The sequence below is a fragment of the Rana temporaria genome, chromosome 4, assembly GCF_905171775.1.
Source record: "Rana temporaria chromosome 4, aRanTem1.1, whole genome shotgun sequence".
Classification (NCBI taxonomy): Eukaryota; Metazoa; Chordata; class Amphibia; order Anura; family Ranidae; genus Rana; species Rana temporaria.
The window spans coordinates 460,328,516-460,349,464 of NC_053492.1; the positions used below are offsets into that span (position 1 = coordinate 460,328,516).

The 20,949-nt window shown below is 44.3% G+C and overlaps 1 protein-coding gene across 3 annotated transcripts in view; it reads left to right on the forward strand.

The window, feature by feature from the left end:
* Nucleotides 1-20,949, forward strand: part of EML6 (EMAP like 6) — a 234,721-nt gene that overhangs the window by 140,732 nt on the left and 73,040 nt on the right. For all 3 annotated transcript variants that reach the window (XM_040351653.1, XM_040351651.1, XM_040351652.1), the window contains exons 18-23: nt 4,472-4,674; nt 10,468-10,579; nt 12,423-12,550; nt 16,835-16,976; nt 19,182-19,334; nt 20,555-20,686. In XM_040351653.1, coding sequence (XP_040207587.1) covers nt 4,472-4,674; nt 10,468-10,579; nt 12,423-12,550; nt 16,835-16,976; nt 19,182-19,334; nt 20,555-20,686 — 870 coding nt within the window. The remainder of the gene's footprint in view (nt 1-4,471; nt 4,675-10,467; nt 10,580-12,422; nt 12,551-16,834; nt 16,977-19,181; nt 19,335-20,554; nt 20,687-20,949) is intronic.

The following is a 20,949-nucleotide window of genomic DNA, read 5'->3' on the forward strand; positions in this document are numbered from 1 at the left end:
AGCAGGGTGTCACGGTCAGGGGTCAGGCTTGGAGACACAAAAGCTATAGCAAAAGAGAGAATCCCACCAACCAGCATGATAGATATACAAGCAGGTCAACCTGGTGGATGGTGTGGGCTCACCCAAGGTGCGGGGTCTAGTACTAACCAGTGTTTACCAGAGCTCCTGATGGTGTAGATGGGTTTTGCTACATGGTAGTACCAGGTTGTGCATCTCAGGATCGCCCCACCGGGAGGTGAGCAAGCTGGGGTCCAGTAGCACATACAGGTAGTCCCCGAGTCACGAACACAATAAGGATTGTAGGTTTGTTTGTAAGTTGAAGTTCGTAAGTCGCAAGACTGAATTTGTAAGTGTAACTTCTGGGCGGAACATGAATGTGGGATGTTCCAGGTGCTTTTATGTTATCTGGGGCTCTTCTGGCCGTGTAGTACTGCAGTGTGGGATGTGTTCGTAGGTGCTCAGAGGTATCTAGGACCAGCGTGGAGCACAAGTGGCTGGCATTTGAGGCCGTTCGTAAGTAGGAATCGTTCGTAACTCGCAGGTAGGGATCAAGCAGAAGCTTATGAAACAAAAAGAGGGGTTTGGGACTTTAAATGAGGTGTATAGGATACCACATCTCCATCCCTATATATATGCAAGAAAAAGAGGGTTTGGGACTTTAAATGAGGTAGGTCTAACATGGCTTAAAGATGACATGTTTTTTTCAATACATTAAAAAACATGACATAGCAAAATGAGTACATGCATGTTAAATTAGCATAACAATCACATATTATTAACCAGATAGTCATAAAAACAATCATACTGTAGCAACTTGGAGATGACATATTGAGGTATAGGACAGCTGTCCATCATAAAGAATCACTTGAAAAGCAACATGGTGGGGTAACTTCGGAGTGGATAAAATAAAGCCATCTCAAAAGAAAATGGTGCATCAAAATTGGCCCAATGCACTTTTCTAATTTTCTAGTATATAATATTTGAAAAGTGTTGAACAGTAAATGGAGCCCAACACCAAGATAAAAGGCAGATACAAATGAAGTGTGGAAATGGTGAAAAAAAAGCCATACCTGCTCAGAGGGAAAGGAAGAGTGCAGAGGATATAAGAAACATGATGAAAGCCAGACAATGCTGTCTTCAATCAAACACTGACAAGCATAGCTTTAAGTAATCACATGGCTGGGCTTTCTGCCTATGCTTTTCAGTGTTTGATTGAAGACAGCATTGCCTGGCTTTCATCATTTTTCTTATATCCTCTGCGCTCTTTCTTTCCTTCTGAGCAGGTATGGCTTTTTTTCACTATTCCCACACTTAATTTTTATACACTTTTTATCTTGGTGTTGGGCTCCATTTACTGTTTAATACTTTTCAACAATATTATACCTTCATATATTCACAGTCTACCAGATTTATTCACTTTTACAGCATTTGGAGCCCAAATGGTTTTCTTTTTGATCACTTGTTTCCTTTTCTCTGTGGGCCCCCTCCTCAGCTCCCGGGATGAACATTTTAAGCAGCCACCAATTTTCATGTTCACATGGTCTAGACTTAATTGACATGTAAGTACTTAGTGGGATGAGTTAATTTCTCTCCTGTTTATATAGTCTCCCTTGTGTTTGGGTGTAACATTGGACCATATTGTTTTATTTATGCTTTTTTACAGACACTGGTGCACCTGCCCCTGATGATGTGCTAGGAAACCACGAAACGTGCGTCAGCCCCAATTTTTTTTTAGATTGTTTTATTTAATTCACTCCAAATGTACCCCACCATGTTGCTTTTCAAGCAATTCTTTACTGTCCTATACCTCAATATAAAAAAATAATAATATAAAATCGTGCTAGATCAATATTCCACAAAACAATCTTTCAGATTTGTCAATGTATAGTTCATAAAAAAGACCACCAGTGCTTGTAACTAGAAGCTTTTCACAATTCGTAAAAAAAAATGCTCCACCAGGTACCGCCCTATGTGAGGAATTCACCACCAAGTAATGCAATTTACTACTTACCAGCTCCAAATGACCTCCTGCTACAGAGGATCAAAAAGTGCCTTTAGTATAAATCCAGGCTGGGTCTTTCTCCGAATGCAAGCGTGCGTCTGCACCTCTCATTCACTCATAAGGATGGATGAATTGAATTATGTGAAAGATAAAAAAGCTCCGTATAGCGTTAAACCTTTTTTATAATTTATTAAAAAACAGTATTGCACATAAATGTACATTTAAAAGCTTTTAAGTCTGATGCGCCGGCGCACAAACAGACAAACCCGTTCTCTGAAAGACAAAGGAAAACACAGGGTGACGTCAGCGCATCGCTTCCCCCTGCACGTTTCATCAGAGATGACATCCAGTGCCCCTAGACAACGTCATCTCTGACGAAACGTGTAAGGCGGAGCGACGCGCTGACGTCACCTCGTGTTTTCCTTTGTGCCCCGGAAACCACCCTAGTGCTTAAATTCCGTGCTTTAAGTGAACCTAGGTTACCTGCTTTGAAGTGTTAATCTCTGTCAGCATTACGTGACTTTCATGGCTTCTTAACCTATGGCCCTAAAGAAAATTAGCAGATGCCTTCAAAGACTACTTCTCCAACCTATATAAACTAGTACATAATGCACAGGCTCCCAATATCAACACCAATTAAAAATGCATAAATTACTACTTCTTGAGGGCTACCTAAAATAAAATGAACCAGGCCCTGATGGCCTTCTATATACAACCACTTTAAATCATTCCTCTGTATCCTTGCTTTATTTCCCCATCATAGTGATCCCCAAACTGGAAAAAACCCTTGGACAGTGTAATTTACACCCTATCGCCCGGATTCACGTAGCACTTACGCCTACGTATCTCGAGATACGCCGCGTAAGTGTAAATGTGCGCCGTCGTATCTGTGCGCCATGCCCACAGAACTAGATACACCTGAAAATAGGCTTCTTCCGACCGACGTAAGTTTCCTACGCTGTCGTATCGTGGGCGCATATTTACGCTGGCCGCAAGGGTCGCTCCCATTGATTTACGATTCGAATATGCAAATGAGTGAGATACGCCGATTCACGAACCTACTTGCACCCGGCGCATTAATATACACGGTTTACGTAAGGCTTACGTCCGGCGTATAGTTATTCCCCCATCTATGAGGCGCAACTCAAGCAAAGGTATGGACCTGGGAACTGCCGTCGTATTTTTCGTTGTTTATGTAGTAGTACGTGAATAGGGCTGGGCGTAGGTTACGTTTACGTCGTAGGCAGTGATCCATCGTATCTTAGGGAGTAGTTTCGACGTGATTCTGCGCATGCGCACTGGGTTGCGTCCACGGGACGGCGCATGCGCCATACGTTATTCGTATCTTTATGACGCTCGGCCCATCATTTACATGGGGTCACGCCTCATTAGCATGGCTCACGCCCACTGCAACTTACGACGAGTTACGCCGAGGGAACCCAGCGTATATTTGGGAGCAAGTGCTTTGTGAATACTGTGCTCGCCGCTCTGCACTACGGCGGCGTAGGGTATATTCGATACGCCGGCATAACTATGCGCCAAGGTATATGAATCCGGGCCTATATCTTTACTACATTATAACTTTGTAGTAGTTGGCTAAGAGCTGATTGCTTCACCCACAGAGCAATTCTGTATAAACTATGGACTAGATTCAGCATTGAATTACGCCGGCGTATCTATAGATACGCCGCGTAAATTCAAAGCTGCGCCGGCGTATCTTCTTTCAGAAAGCAAGATACGCCGACATTAGCCTAAGATGCGACTGGCATAAGTCTCTTACACCGTCGTATCTTAGGGTGCATATTTAAACTGGCCGCTAGGTGGCGCTTCCGTCGTTTTCGGCGTAGAATATGCAAATGACCTAGATACGCCGATTCACAAATTTACATACGCCCGGCGCTATTTTTTTACGTCGTTTACGTTAGGCTTTTTCGGCGTAAGGTTGCTCCTGCTATTATGAGGCGTACGCAATGTTAAGTATGGACGTTGTTGCCGCGTCGAATTTTGAATTTTTTACGTCGTTTGCGTAAGTCGTTCGCGAATAGGGCTGGATGTAATTTACGTTCACGTCGAAACCAATGACGTCCTTGCGGCGTACTTTGGAGCAATGCACACTGGGAAATTCCACGGACGGCGCATGCGTCAATCACGTCGGGTCACCAAGAATTAACATAAAACACGCCCCCTCATCCTCATTTGAATTACGCGCGCTTACGCTGGCCCCATTTACGCTACGCCGCCGTAACTTAGAAGGCAAGTGCTTTGTGAATACAGCACTTGCCTCTCTAACTTACAGCGGCGTAGCGTAAATACGATACGCTGCGCCGCCGTAACAATGTGCGCCCCTACCTGAATCTAACCCTATGTATACTAGGAAGGTACCTGAAATATATTACTGTGGTCAGATTTAATGACCAGAAGTGTCATGTTTACATTAAATGACTGTTATCTACTACATCATCTTGACAGGTGGTGGCTTTACTGCAAAACGAGGAACGTTTGGAAATGTCGCTAAACTAGAAACAATGATGTGTGTTGCTTATGGACGGGCAGAAGAACTGGTGTTTTCCGGTGCAGCCACTGGAGATATCTATATCTGGAAAGACATTGTGCTGCTTAAAACCATCAAAGCCCACGACGGACCAGTATTTGCCATGTACGCATTGGATAAGGTGATAACATCTTTATACGTATGCTGTCCTGTTGTTGAGTCTGTTTATATATGGTTGGCTGACAACCAATGGATGTACTTACGTAGGTTACTTTGTCCTACCAACGTACCCCCTTTCTCATCTGCCCCACCACTGTACCACCCTGCTCATCTGCCCCACCACTGTACCACCCTGCTCATCTGCCCCACCAATGTACCCCCTTTCTCATCTGCCCCACCACTGTACCACCCTGCTCATCTGCCCCACCAACGTACCCCCTTTCTCATCTGCCCCACCAACGTACCACCCTGCACATCTGTCCCACCACTGTACCACCCTGCACATCTGTCCCACCACTGTACCACCCTGCACATCTGTCCCACCACTGTACCACCCTGCACATCTGTCCCACCACTACCACCCTGCACATCTGTCCCACCACTGTACCACCCTGCACATCTGTCCCACCACTGTACCACCCTGCACATCTGTCCCACCAATGTTCCCCCTTTCTCATCTGCTCCACCACTGTACCTCCCTGCACATCTGCTCCACCGTTGTACCCCCCATGCTCTTCTGTCTCACCGTTGAACCATCTTCTCATCTGTACTAACGCTGAACTTATCTGCTCATCTGCCCCACCACTTTAACCCCCTTTCTCATCTGAAATTGGAATGCATTAGTGTCTCACTGACACTTCCCTGCACTGCTCTGCTGATGGGGGAGGGAGTCGAGTGCCGGCAAAAGAGGCTTTGTGTGCCGCTTGCGGCACTAGTGCTGGGGGTTGCCTACCCCTGATGTAGGGGTACCGGGAAATCCTGGAGCAAAGGAGCATGTTGACAAAAATAGTAGATATTTAGGGTAGAGCAGGAACAGAAAAGTTAACACAGGGAAGATAAACAGGAGGAGAGCAGGTACAGAATCTTGGAAGACAGATATATACTGCATTGCCAACTGATGGTAAATGGTTCTCAGCAGGGAACAAGGACCATAAACATATTGTCATCACTAGAGTTCTTGAAGGTGGGGAAGGACTTGTGTGGCAGGTCAGCTCAGCTCACAGTAAGCTTAACTGGACAACCACAGACAAAAACCGAGTTTCAAGACACAGAGAACAGATAAAGACAGATTTAAACTTGCCCCAGGATGGATCAAAATTCAGCTGGTTCAGCAGGGACTGGCTAAATTTCGATCTACGTGTAGCCATGCCATTCCTGTTTGACATAAATCAATCATTAGATCGACTCTGTCAAACAGGAATGTTGGAAAATGTTTGTCGATCAGCGACAGCAGCAAGTGGACTGCAGGTGCTGATCACTGTAGCAGAGAGTCCCACTGTCAGAATACAATGTCCCGGCGGGGTGAAAACATTTATTTGTTCAGCAAAAGGATTCCTCCATCCACACAAACAAAGTGGATGGAGGATTTTTTGCTAAACAATCATCTATGGCCAGCTTTAGGCAGCCCAATAGATGATTTGATTTTCTTTTCTTCCTCCACAGGTGGAAGGAAGGAAAATTCCGCCATCAAAGGTGTTGATGGCAGAATCCCTCCCACATTGTTATTGTGTTCTGCTCGTGGGGGGGTGCAGCAGAACATAATGATTACTGCTAGCGGCTATAGCTGCCAGCAGTAATTGTATCTAGAAAACAAGAGAGCTTGCCCATACATAGATTGAATCTCAGCCGGTATCTGCTGAACCGGCCGAATTTCAATCACTGTAACAGAACAGCTCTGACAGGCAAAACACACCAGACTTAAAACATTAAATGTGAGATTTGATCCCATGACCACCTACCTTACATGCAACAGAACAAGAAATGAAAACGACCTTGCGTTGTATTCCGCAGCTGGTGATCAAACAAAAATAGTTTCAAAAAAATTATAACCTGAAATTACACAAGTTTATTGGTGAGTTTGGCGTTAAACCCTTTACAATTAATAAATTACCTTTATTACATATTGTGGATTTGATGGTTTTCCCTCATCCACTAGCTTTAGGTCCCAACATGCATACTTTAGAAGACACAAACTAGGGACATTTGAATGGTAGGACTTTGGTCCCTGTGGTGTAAAATGTGTAAAGATGTTTTTTTTAACCCTAATGTATCTTACATGTATGGCTGGCTCTGTAAAAAAAAATATATCATCGATATAATGTCATAAGATGAGATGGGCATAAAATTGCAACTGCATTGATGATTCAGCTGATCTATGTACAAATGTTTTATAGGTTTCAACAACTTTCCTAAATGGTCTCCAAACTTTCAGGGATTGTTTTTAATTTGTTTAAGTCAAAGTCAGGATTTCCTGGGCCCAGATTCAAGAAGCAATTGCGCCCGTGTAACCATAAGTTACACGGCGCAATTGCTTACTTGCTCCGGTGTAACGAGTGCTCCTGATTCAGGAACCTCGTTACACCGACTGCAGCCTAAAATCTGCGCGGCATAAGGCACTTATGCCTCGCAGATTTTAGGCTGCATTCTTGTGCTTGCCGCTAGGGGGCGCTCCCATTGTGATCAGCGTGTAGTATGCAAATTGCATACTACCACTGATTCACAAGCTTGGGCGGTCCCCGCGCAAGCCAGGTACGGAGTTTCCGTACGGCAAATTTAGCGCAAGGTTGCCCCTTCTAATAGTAGGGGCAGCCAATGCTAAAGTATAGCCGGCCTTCCCGCGCCGTGAAATTTGAATTTCACGGCGTTTGCGTAAGTGCTTCGTGAATGGCGCTGGACGCCATTCACGTTCACTTTGAAGCAAATGACGTCCTTGCAACGTCATTTGCCGCAATGCACGTCGGGAAAGTTTCCCGACGGAGCATGCGATGTACGCTCGGCGCGGGAGCGCGCCTAATTTAAATGATTCCCGCCCCCGGAGGGATCATTTAACTTGCGCGCGCTTACGCCGGGCAAATTTGCCGGCGCTCCCTCGCATTTCACTGAGCTACTGCTCCGTGAATCGAGGGCAGCGCAAAATATTTGCAAGGGGCGCAGGGCGAAATCGTTGCCCTGCTCCCCCGCAAATATCGCGCAAGCTATGCTGAATAAATGGGAAGGAAAATAAACTCCGAATAGACTTGAAGTGGCAGATCAGCGTAATCTAGACCTTTCGGATCTGCTTGCCCATTTAATTAGAGCACGTACAAAATAATTACTTGATTAATTAGATCTGATTTGTAATTAAAAGTCTGTACTATTTCAGGAAGAAGTACAATGCATTCATGACATGCTTTAAAAAAAACAGTAATCTGCTAGTTTTTTTTGGAGACGGTAACACAGACAATTCCCCTTCCCAAATCCTCGGATGCTGTGAAGGGAGTTAGGGACTTTGCTTGTGAAATGTATCATTGCAGCGTGTTCTTAAAAACCAGGGCGCTTCTTAAGGGCTGCTCTGCAATGCTGTTGTGTTTACTGCTTATTCACAGCATGAAAACTACATGATGCAAAGCTTGAACTCCTCTTTAAAGTGGAACCTTACACATAGCAACTTGATTCAAAATAATGTTCTTTAGCAAGGAACATACATTCCACATTAATTATTAGGCCTCATGCAGGGTATTTTTACAGCTGCTTTCAGCATCTTAAAAGCCTCTCCGTGTTATACTATATGTCCATGCACCCAGGGCAAGCGTGTTCTCAGGACCGGCGTTAGAGCTGTAAAAAAACATCTGACGCTGATAAAAGCTGCTCTAAGCCTCGTCAAGTGTTTTTTTTTTTTTTCGTCAAAATAAATGGTTCCCTAAGAGAGCCTATTAATTTGAATAGAAGTCGCACCACAAGTCAGATCATGATGATCCGACTTGTGGCGCTGCTTGTGCGCTAAGGATCTTGAACGGGAACCCTCGCCAAAATAGAAAACAAAAACTTTGCATGGGGTTCCCCCCAAGAACATACTGGACCCTTCAGTCTGATATGGATTTTAAGGGAAACTCCCACACCAAAAAAATTGTCATGGGGTTCCCCCCAAAATCCATATCAGACCTTTATCTGAGCCACATGCCCTTAACATAGGTGGGTGGGCCTGCGCCCCCTTTGCTCCAAAGCACCTTGTTCCCATGTTGATGAGGACAATGGTCTCTTCCTGACAACCCTAGTTGTTGGTTATCGGGGTCTGCGGGCAGCTTATTGGAGTCTGAAAGCCCCCTTTAACAAGGGGGCCTTCAAATCCCAGCCCCCCACCATATGTGAATGAGGTACATTGTACCCCTACCCATTCATCCAAAAATGACAAAAATAAAAACCATACACAGGTTTTTGATGAAGAAATTTATTAAGGCAGCTCTGGCGTCTCTTTTATAGTCATGGGGCGGGGCCACCCAGTGACATCACTCGGTGGCCCTGCCCCTTGTGGCATCACTGCCCCATCATGCCCCGTCCACCGACATCACAAGGGGGCATAACATAACTGGGTGGCCCTGCCCCATGACTATATAATGGCACACAGTGCCCTAGCATTACAGTGGGAGAGCGCATCAAGAGAACATTGGAGGAAGAACCAAGGGAGAATATAGCTGAGAGAGGAGATATCGCCAGAGGGAGAATAAATCGGAAGAGGCGCTGGAGCTGCTTTAATAAATTGCTTTGTGAAAAACCTGTGTACTGTTTTTATTTTGACACTTTTTTTGGGGGGTGAATGTCATAGGGGGCTTCCAGATTCGGACCGGCCAGGGTTGTCGGGAAGAGGCCTTTGTCCTCATCAACATGAGGACAAGGTGCTTTGGGGTGGGGGGGCGAAAAGCACCCACCCCCCCCCCCATGTTGAGGGTACATGATTTGGTATGGTCCAGGAGGGGGGCACTCGCTCGTCCCCCCCCATTTCCTGGCCTGCTGGGCTGCATGCTCGGATAAGGGTCTGGTATGGATTTGGGGGGAACCCCACGCCAGTTTTTTTGGCGTGGGGTTCCTCTTAAAATCCATACCAGACCAGAGGGTTTGGTATGCTCTTTTGGGGGGACCCCACACCAGTTTTTTTTTCCATTTTGGCAAGGGTTCCCCTTCAAGATCATGAGCACGCAAGCTGCGCTCCAGAAGTTGGATCATCATGATCCGACTTGTGATGCGAATTCTATTCAAATCAATGGGCTCTCATAGGGAGCCATTGATTTTGAATAGAGACAGAGAAATGCTGCTAAAAGCTAGTGTGGCTAAACGTGAATTAACGCCAATACAAAAAGCTACTAAAAGCAAGTTTTTACAGCCGCTTTTTCCTGGCGTTGGTAGTAGTGGCTTTGTAGCCTGTGTGCATGAGGCCTTATGCTACCAGAATTAGTGTGTGCTGTAAATTGCCTCCAGCATTGCTCCTGTTCCTTCTTGCAGGGGGCTGTCATTTTGCTGAAGCCCAGAGCCCCTGAACAGCAGTAAATCATAAAGCGGAACTAAACCCATCAATTTAACGGTTTCAAAATATTACAAACCTGTAATGCCAGGATTGCTAGCTATCACATTTGCTTGTTTCCTCTTTACCAAACTGTCAAACCATAAAATGGCTGGTGTCATAAATGATCACATGTGCATCACCATGGCAGTTGCAGATCAAACAGAAGCAGCTTCCTTGCCTGTAAAGGATAGAAGGATTTCATTTCACTTTAAGGCTGTCGGCAGATCGGCCTCTACAAATTCACCAGTGCCTAAAAGTAAAGAGCAACTGAGCATGTGCAGAGCAGGGTATGACGGTGTATTACTGAATTTTGAAATTTCAATGTTGTGATATAGCAGGACTTTATTTTCTGACTAAACTTCCACTTTAAGATACACGAAATATCAAAGCATTATATACTAGAACTCATTCTTTTTTGTGTCTGTGTGTGTGTCTCAGGGCTTTGTCACCGGTGGGAAGGACGGAGTTGTGGCGCTCTGGGATGACATGTTTGAAAGGTGCCTAAAGACATACGCCATTAAAAGATCTGCTGTTTCCTCCAATTCTAAAGGTAATTCTGTTACTGTAAAAGAAGTGAAGTGTGCTGGATTGTCTTTGACATTTATCTCAGCTGTCACCCAAAGACATTTTCTGCATAGTGTTTGTGTCAGTGATGTTGTTGCACTACTTTTTTTTTTTTTTACCTGTGACCACCTTTGCAGTCTTTCTTTAACTCAATTCTTCTCTCTAAAATTGGGGATAAGGTATTTAATTATCTCCAACATATTTTAGTTGTTACATGTACGGGGAAAGAGGGGGTCCATACCCCCCCTATAGAGTGTCTATGATGTCACAGCTAGCGCTGTCAATTTGTGCACACCAAAAGCACTGCAGCAGCATTCCTGATTCTTAAGATCAAAGCTGAACGCCACAAATTCAGCCACTTTGTTTAATGTGCTGGCATATTATGAACGTTAAGCACCGTACACATGGGCAGAATGTCAAGAGACATTTGCTAGTACAAAAAATAACGGCCGACATTCTGCGCATTGTGTATGTGGTTCTATCTGACGGCTTCTGTCAAACGTGCCTGCTGAAAAACCAGCAGCCGTCTGGCTCCCGGTCAGCACTCTCAGCCAATGGCATCCCCCGCATCCCCCGGTCAGAACACAACAGCTCAGCGAGGGAGATGGCTGAACTAACCTCACATGGTTAGTACAGCGGTTCCTGACCGGAGCTGTCAGGTTTTTTTTCCGGGTTGCACGGAAAAAAAAAAATAGTGTGTGCCCAGCAAGGGCAAGGTGCATGCCACCTCGTGGACTAATCTCTTTAATTTACACCTGGCAGTTTTACAGAGCAGAATGCAGTTATTGCTACACTCCCGGAGCTCTGACAGGAGAGACGCTGTTCTCACGCACACAGCATCTTTTTGACCGCCCCTCCCATCCACAGTTTATTTACAAAAACCTTTGTATTTTGTAAAAAAGGTCACCTAATACAAATCGCTCTGTGATGGGACAGGAGGAGGGGAGGAGTAGGCACAGTGCTGCATACAACTCTGCAGCTGCTGAAGCCATAAGGTCCAGCGTCAGAGCTCAGGAACTAGAGCAATAGCCTTGCTCCTGGTGCTCCATAAAAATATGAATTGTAAATGAAAGAGATATATCCAAAAGGTAGCATGCACCTCTTTGGACTTAAACCCTAGTAATCTAGAACATTGTACAAAGTGACTAAACTCCTGGGCTTTAAGCCTGATAGGGCCTTTATACATTTAGGCTGCTTTCACACTGAGGCAATTAGCTAAAAATAAAGAACCTCTCCTCTCACTCCAATGTGAAAGCCCGAGTGCTTTCACACTGGAGCGGTACGCTGGCAGGATGGTAAAAAAAAGTCCTGCAAGCCGCATCTTTGCAGCGCTGTAGGAGCGGTGTATACAGTGAAATCAATGGGCAGCGTTGCCGAACCGCCGGCAAATCCCTGCTGCATTTGTGGGCGATTTTAACCCTTTTTCGTCGACTAGTGGGGGTTAAAAGCGCTGCAAAAAAGATGGTAAATCGCCGCTAAAAATAGCGGCGCTTTACCGCCGACGACACCAACGCCTCGGTGTGAAAGTAGCCTTACAGATTGTCCAATGTGTGTACACAAAGGATTGGAGAAAAATTCAGGCATACTTTTTGACAATCAGCCCATGGCATGGTTAAGAGTAGATATTGGAAAAGCCTTTTACTGCCCACACACTGCATCCTTTCTTCGGGAAGGGGTTAGAAATGGGTGCTATATAGTATTACCATCATCATCTGTCCTTCTCTTGGTGCTCTTATTATCAGGGGACTAGCCAACAGCTGTACCATTTGGTGCTCACTTACTCACTTTTGCAAGATGAAACATACAGCTTTAATGTAAATCTTTTATAGGCTTACTCTTAGAAGACAATCCTTCAATACGTGCCATCACATTGGGACATGGACACATACTGGTTGGGACCAAGAATGGAGAAGTTTTAGAACTTGATAAAAGTGGCCCAATAATACTGCTTGTTCAGGTAGGTGTTTATTTATTTTTTTGGTAAACAGAAATTCCGATGTTGGTGATGGTATTGTATTGTATATGACACTGTTTTCCAAGATCTGTATACATTACCTCAGTGTCTGAGTGCTACCAGTACAATAAAATGTTACTTGGTGCAGCAGATTCAGTATCACTGCCCTGCCTTAACCATGAACTTGGCCACAAGCTCGCACTTCGTCCCACCTCCCAGTGTTTTCTCACAACCATCCCTTTCATTCCCAATCCTCCATGGCCCATCTTTAGAACCAGCACCCAAAACCTGCTCTACCCTATGCATAGGTTCCATGAAGCCCACAGCAAAAGAGACATCTATGATGATGGCCATAGGGAACCAAATTCTTGTATCTTTCTTACAACAAAGATGTCTACAGCAAGTGATGTTTTTCAAATACTTTGGAAATTTTAGACAAGTAACATGTTTTTTTACAGGGCAAATAATTCGATCTCTAAAACGTTGAGTACTTTGAACCCATTAAAACATGTCTGTTCATTAGTACTTTCATTGTTTATCTTTTTCCATAATCCCTTTATCTCCTTCTAGAATCCCCATGTGAGCCTTTTTGTGGTACAATAATCATTTTTAAAGCACAGGGGAATTGCCTAATGGAAGTAGATATGTATGACATCACCATGTCTGCGGAATTTATTTTGATAAAAAATTTTGTTTTTTAGAATAATCGACCCTCGTGTATAAAAATGCAATGGTAAAAGTCACAGGACTTCAAGGTGAATCACAATAAAAAAGAAAATGATATACTAATGTTTCTTGGAATATACCTTATCAGGAGCGTCGGACATACACTGCCAAGCAGACATTGGCACAGACTGACTGAGGTTATCCATATGTGTCCCATTGCGGAGATTTCTCTTCACTTCCTGTTTCATAGCCAAACTCGGAAATACTCTGTTCCCGGGTGTTTCCAAGCTTTTACAAGGGTTTCCGGGGTCAGCTGAGCTGTCCCCGATCATTTCCGATTTCCTCGGGCCCCCACCTCTGGGCACATGCGGTATTGTATGCCATTGAAGTCAATGCGGAACAAATTATTTTCGTTTCCATTGACTTCTATGGGGAAACTCGCTTTGATTTGCGAGTGCTTTGGATTACGAGCATTCTCCTGGAACGGATTATGCTCGTAATCCAAGGTTCCACTGTATTTGCAAGGTTATAATGTCATACGTTATGACATTGCTTATTTGGACAGCATCTCTGCTGTACTTATAACATTTTATCACAGAGTAGCAAAAAAGTAACAATGCAGCTACAAAATTCTTCTTGGAGATCAGTGAAGTTGACAAAAAATTTAATTAGGACTTTCTCAATCAATATTAAAGCGTTTGTTAACAGCACAGCGCTTGTGCTGTGTCATTTGGCCCCACGTATCACCTGTAATACCTGTCTGTTTCTGCCTGGCTATGCCCTTCCTCTGTACGCTGACCACGATATATCGGGGCTGCTGAGCCCTGACACCATTGTTCGCATATGTACCCCCGTCAGCCGAAGCTCTGTCTCCTGTGTCCTCTCCTCCATCTCGCCCCTCCCTTGTCTAGCTCTTCTCATACTTAACATTAAGTCCCCTCTGTATTAGAGCAATAAGTTCCCCTGTGTTATATCATATATTTGCTTATCTGTACTGAGGAGAGAGCAGGCACCTGATCACAGGAAGATGCTGTGTTATCAGTACAGATAAGCATATTTATGATATGACACAAACATATGGGAACTTATTGTTCTAAAACAGAGGGGATTGGAGCTTTTTGTACAAGTGGCTTAACAACCACTTTAACTTATACTTTTTTTTTACATTTCTTCAGTTGCTTCCTGGTTTGCTGGCCTAGGTCAAAATGATTTCATACATCCCAGGAGTCTTCCTGTGCATTTTTTTCCCTTTTATCTGGAGGAGGGGAAGAGGGTTTTTCTCCCTCCTGCCTGCATGCCTTACCTAAGGCATACCACCTATTAGCAAAAGTATGCAGGACACACACCCTGCCACGCCCCTCTTAAAGGAGAATTGTAAAAAATAAATTGATTAGTTAATCCCACAAGTGCATTTTTCCCACTAATATTCCTTATATATTGGCTTTTGGAATTTACAAATGCAGCAATTTAGAAATTGGATGAAAGGTTTAACACTGGGAAACACTATCTGATAGATAAATAGTGCATTTTATACACATCTATATAGATCAGACCAAAATGAGGGACAGAAGGCCTTTGTTCCAAATCAGGGACAGTCTCTTCAAAATCAGGGACCGTTGGGAGCTATGGTTAAGGGCAGGTGGATTCCAGAAAGTAAATGCTACATCTGTCATAACTCGAGATGGCAGCGGCTAGAAAGGCTGGGGGGGGGGGTTTAAAGTGTTTTCTCAAGAAAGTAAAGCATGGAGACATGGAGGGCGGTGAAAAACCGGCAAAGGGGCCAGGGTGAAAAGACCCCCTGAGGCCGGTCCAGGATCATGTCTCTTCATCGGGGCGCGAGCCGAGTGAACCACCGCTAAGAGTCTTGCTCTTTGTTCTCTTTCAAGGTTTTTTTGTTTTGGCGCAAAGGCAGAACCCAAAGACTTTGGTTTCCTGGAAGCTGCTTGGCGGGCCAGGGTGAAAAGTCCCCCCTTTCGAATGAGCAAGTTTGCTCTGACTATTGGGAATAAATTAAACAGCGTTTTCAAATTGTGGTGTTCAAATTCAGTTACGTTTCTGCTCTAACCATCAGTAGCTACCACATTACATTGATGAGTATAGCAGTTTGTCTTTAGATCTATTCTGTTTGAGAGCTCCATTGTCTGTAAAGGCGGAAAAAAGAATCAAAAACCAATTCTAAATCCATTGTTTTGCCTGTTTTATAATTCAGGGTATATCTTTCAAACCATTTACAATGCAGGTTGGTATTCTAAAGAGAACAAATGTATTTGCAAAGCTGGATCGTTATCGAGAAAACATCCGGGGAGTGGAGGGGGGGGGGGGGTGTAGCCAGGATGACACAATTATATGGAAGAAAATCGCATCATTTTGTACATTGATTAGATCAGTGTAAGCATATATTGATGAATACATGAAAAGCAGATGCTCTGAGAGGAAAAGTAATTATGGTGTTCTGGTAAGGCTGGTGAAGGCTTATTATTACTAAATAAAATCCACAGTGTGGTCACAGTATTAACCTCTTTTTTCCAGACAAAACTTAAAATGCCAAACAATTTTTTAACTATTTAACAATGTAACTAATTCTTTATTCACTTACATTGATTGTTCTGATTTCATATGTTGACCTTCTTTTTCACTGCAGACAAATAATGGATTGCAAACAGAAGCAATGTGCCATTGTGGAGTTCTTGATGAAGGAGGGGATGCAGGCTGTCCAACATTCAAAGAAGGCTACAGAATGTTTACAAAGGTGACACCATTGACAAGAGTCACCAATTACAAGACATTCCTCTTGTCAATGGTGTCATCTCTGTAAACATTCTTTAGCCTTATCTTAAAGTCGGACAGCCTGCACCCCTTCTTCATCAAGAACTCAGTGATACAACATAGACACAAGTTGGGACTTTGTATGAGGTCAAGGCCAATAGGCATCATATACCTCCATCCCTATCTAATGGAAAATAAAAATAAAAGGGGGAATAGGGGAATTGTGGGACTTTGTACGGAGCATGCAGTCTGGGGAGAAACAACCATCAATAGGAATATAATTATAAGTATTTTATTAGGTACAAATCAATAATAAGACAATAGTTACATGATTGTATAATCATAATAATTAATATTGCAGACCATAAATACATAGTAAGGGCTCTTTCACACGGGAGGCCCGTCTGCCAGTTTTTTTGGCGGACCTGAACGGGCGCTTTGTGCTCCTCTATGGAGCCGCGGATGGCATGCCCGCTGACATCCGACCCGCTCCGATCCGCCAAAGTGTGATGGAGGAAAAACCTACTTTTCCATCCGTCTGGCGGATCGGATCGGATGAACACAGACAGACGGTCCGTGTTCATCTGATCCCCCCCATAGGGGAGAGCGGAGAAAAAACAGGGTGGTCCCTGAACAGTGTGCGGGGACCGCCCTGTCATCCACCGGCTCAGCGGGGATCAACGGAGCGATCCCCGCTGAGCAAGCGGAGGTTCACGGGGCGGATCATTACTGATCCGCCCCATGTGAAAGGGGCCTAAATGTAGATCATCTTTGTGACTGAAATATATTGCAGAGGCCCAAACAATCAAATTGGCTGTTTTGACTTGATTATATATATATATATTTTTTTTAAAGGGACACATGGAAGGAGAGGTCTGGGGTCTCGCAACCCACCCACAGCTGCCTATAAGTGCCACAGTGAGTGATGATAAAACTCTCCGGATCTGGGAACTCTCCTCCCAACACCGCATGCTGGCTGTGCGGAAGCTGAAAAAGGGTGAGAGTCATATCCTATAAAATTGGGAGTATACTGTCTTTTTCAATGCTTGCCTTGAATATCTATCAAACTGTATGTCTGGGTAAAATGAAAAAAGACAAACATGTTCAATACTTCTCTGTGATATTTGCACATTTATCCTCTTTTAAAACAAATTCCTGACAATCTGCCTGAAATTCAGTAGACTGCTAACTTCCTGTAATGAACTGACAATGCTGCCCCTCTTCTCATCTCCCCAACATAAGTGGGAGGTGTTCTGAGGCATTGTTCTGTACTTGCAGCATCTTTAAAGAAACAAAACGTTGGAAAAATGTGTTCAGATGTGTTTACATGTTCTGAGCAAGCAGTAAAAGCACTTTAAAGCAGTCTCTTACTCTCCTGTAGAGACATAACACCAGCATGGCACTCCTAGAAAAACACATACATGTAATAGGTGTGATGTATGCAAAGGTCAAGTGACAGGATAGGTCCAGGAGCCCAATTACACAAAGGGCCAGGTGTCTGGTAAAAAAGTAAGGGCCCTTTCACACGGGCGGACGAACGGACCGTTTATTACAAGTCCGTTTACGGACTTGTAATGTATCCCTATGGGATTGCAGACGTTAGCGGATGATGCATCCGCTAACGTCCGCAACGATCCGCGCCCGCAAAGTTCCGCTTTTTCAGACGGAAGAAAACCCTATTTTTCTTCCATCTGCCGGAACGGATTGGATGAACACGGACACACGGTCCGTATTCATCCGATTCCCCATAGGGGAGAGCGGAGGAGAGACAGGGCGGTCTCTGCACTGTGTGCGGGGACCGCCCTGTCCGCCGACAGCTCAGCGGGGATTAAAGGAGGAATCCCCGCTGAGCCAAACGGGCTAACGGAGCGGATCAATATGGATCCGCTCCGTGTGAAAGAGCCCTAATGGTTTATTCCAAACAAGTTAACAAGGTGCTGCATGGTATTACCATTGGTTGACCAGGCACAGGCTTTAGGCAGTAGGAATGTACAGGGGGACTCAGATGTGGATGGGGTCTGAAACAGAGAACACCGGCCATGGCGGGACAATGGATGGACTCATGTCACCGGAAGAGACATCACTGAAAATCCAGAAGTCTGCTGATACAACCTTGTACAACTGGAAAGCACCAGGAAGTTAGGCTGGTTGCCAGGACATGTTTTGGGGATTTGACAAAGGGGGGTGCCCTAAAGCATGTTTCGTGATGCGAGTCCTTCTGTTCCGCCATGGTCAAAATTCTCCAGTTCAGACCTCATCCACATCTGCGTCCCCTGGTGCATTCCTCCTGCCTGAAGCCTGAGCCTGGTCAACCACTGGTAATATGGTGCAGCGCCTTGTAATGCATTTAATGCAGAGCGCCACCCAAAAGGCACCTTTTGGGGGAAAGGGGAAAGCGGGTACCTGGTTTTTACAGGCACCCACTCCCAATTCCAGGTGACTTTCCCTGCCGCTGGGTCATTAACAAAGCACAGCACACTTTGCGCATTCGCAATAGGGAGCCAGCTGTGAAGGCGCAATGCTTCACTGCTGGTTTCCCTTACAAGAAATGGTGGCAGCAGCACCCGAACGCCGATTTAAAAAAAACTATTGAGGTGACGACACCACTGGATTCCAGGAGAGGTAAGTGTCCTAATATTAAAAGTCAGCAGGACTTGCTGGTGTTTTATCTCTACGGTTCCTTTTCCACTCTCCCCGTGGTCACTTTGAGACTGTCCATTCCTTTGCTATGATGGACATTATATTTTTTTCCAGCTGCAGACATTTACTTAGGTGGTGATGTAGCAGTCTAGCTCCCTACATGTTTGCATATACACCTAAGGACCCTTTCACACAGGCTTGTCCGTTTGACGGCCTCCACTTGCTCAGCGGGGGACCAATCCGCTGATCCCTGCTAAGCAGCCAGATGACAGGTCCGTCTCCGCTCACTGTGCAGAGATGGACCTGTGAGAGTCCCGCTCTCCTCTATGGGGAGATTGGATAAAAAACGGACTGCCTGTCTAGTTTCATCCCATCCGCCAGACGGATGGAAAATAGGGTCACCATTCGCCTGTAAGTTTTAACATTGGTGTAATGCAGCACTCCAACAAGAATGGCCAGATCTTACTTAGGTGGCATTGGTTTAGTGGAGATATTGATTTTATAATAGTTTTTTAGCTTTGTGGTTTAGTTGCTTCAGCTGCTAACATGTGTTTTGTCTCAGGTGGACGATGCTGTGCCTTTTCTCCAGATGGGAAAGCCTTAGCTGTAGGCTTGAATGACGGCAGCTTTATGGTGGTCAATGCTGACACTCTTGAAGACATGGTGTCCTTTCATCACCGGAAGGAAATGATCGCTGATATTAAGTTTTCTCCAGGTATTATTTTTTTGCAAACCCGAAATGTATTTGGATCAAACCTATTATAAAAATTATGACTTCAGGCAATTAGATATTTTTTTTTAAAGAAGGATTCTAGACAAAGAGTAGATACAGTTTAAAAACATATATGTTTATGTTTGCTCTTTTACCTGCAAGATATCTCTTTGGCCTTCTGCTACTCAGGAAAAGTTTAAATGGAGCTTCTCTAAGGCCTCAATCACACGGACAAACCGATCCATACACTCTTGCTCCGGGGATGCACAGGGGTTTCATGTAGGCAGTGATCGGTTGTATGGACCTGCACGAGTTTCCACATGCATCCCTGAGCGGACATCCGCGTGGGTCCAATGTATGGGTCAGAAATCAGTCTGCCTGCGTCCTACTCCATGCATTGGCCCCGAATAGATGTGCACTAGGAGATGCGTATGGAAGTCCATTTAGCTGGCCGCCTGTCATTGATTTCAACAGGTTGCCTGCAAGCCCCTACCCAGAACACCCGTGCATCCCAAGCGGCTGAAGGTGGCCTTTGGCACAGGCATATGGATTGGTACTTCTGTGTGAATAAGGCCTAAAGCTGGCCATACACTGTTTGAATTTCAGCTGATTCTCAATGAACTATCTGAAATTCTCTTATTGAGTGGCTCTACATTGTGAAAAATGTGCCCTTGTATAATTCAAGAGGAGTTCCAGACAAAGGTAGATTTTTCAGGGTACTGTTATTGCACAATTAACATTTCTAGATATTCACTATAGGCTCACAAATCTTTACGTTTTGAGTTCAGGTCTACATTAAAATCCAATCAGCCCAGTTTTTGTCACTTTATGTTGATAGCATGCAAACTCTTATATCGCCATGAATGAAGCAGCCATGGACTCAAAATGTTTAGAAGTCATATTGGGCACACTTAGTTGAGCAAATTAACCTACCAGCATGTCTTTAGATAGTAGGAGGAAACCAAAGTACCCAGAGGAAGCCCAAGCAAGTACAAAGGACTCCATGCCGATAGTGTCCTGGGTCAGGATATTAGCTGAAAAATCTAGTGTTGTAAGGCAGATCTGCTAACCACTAAGCCACTGTGCCACCCACATGTTAAAAGAACAGAAGCACAGAACAGAATCTTACTGTAGACCTTGACTGGAGATATAACTATGAACCTGTGATTGCATTTTCTTTTTGTTTTTATCTTTTTTTTTTTAATGGTTAATATTTTTTGTAGATGCTGGAAAGTATCTGGCTGTGGCATCACATGATAATTTTGTGGATATCTATAATGTACTTTCAAGCAAGAGAGTTGGAATCTGCAAAGGTGCCTCCAGCTATATCACGCACATTGACTGGGATTCCAGAGGTAAAATATGGTTTTATTTAGAGTCAGTGTTCACAGGTTATACACCTGGAGGTTTCTGCAATTCAAATTAGGCGGTGTTATGTAAAATTGTTACGGATACAGTGTTGCATGACTGAGTAATTGTCATTCAAAGTATGACAGTGCTAAAAACTGAAAAATGGCCTGGACAGGAGATCCAGAACTTGTTCAGCAAACACTAATCCCCACCTCCAAAATAATTCAACCCACAATTAAAGGGGTTGTAAAGTTTTTTTTTTTTTAAA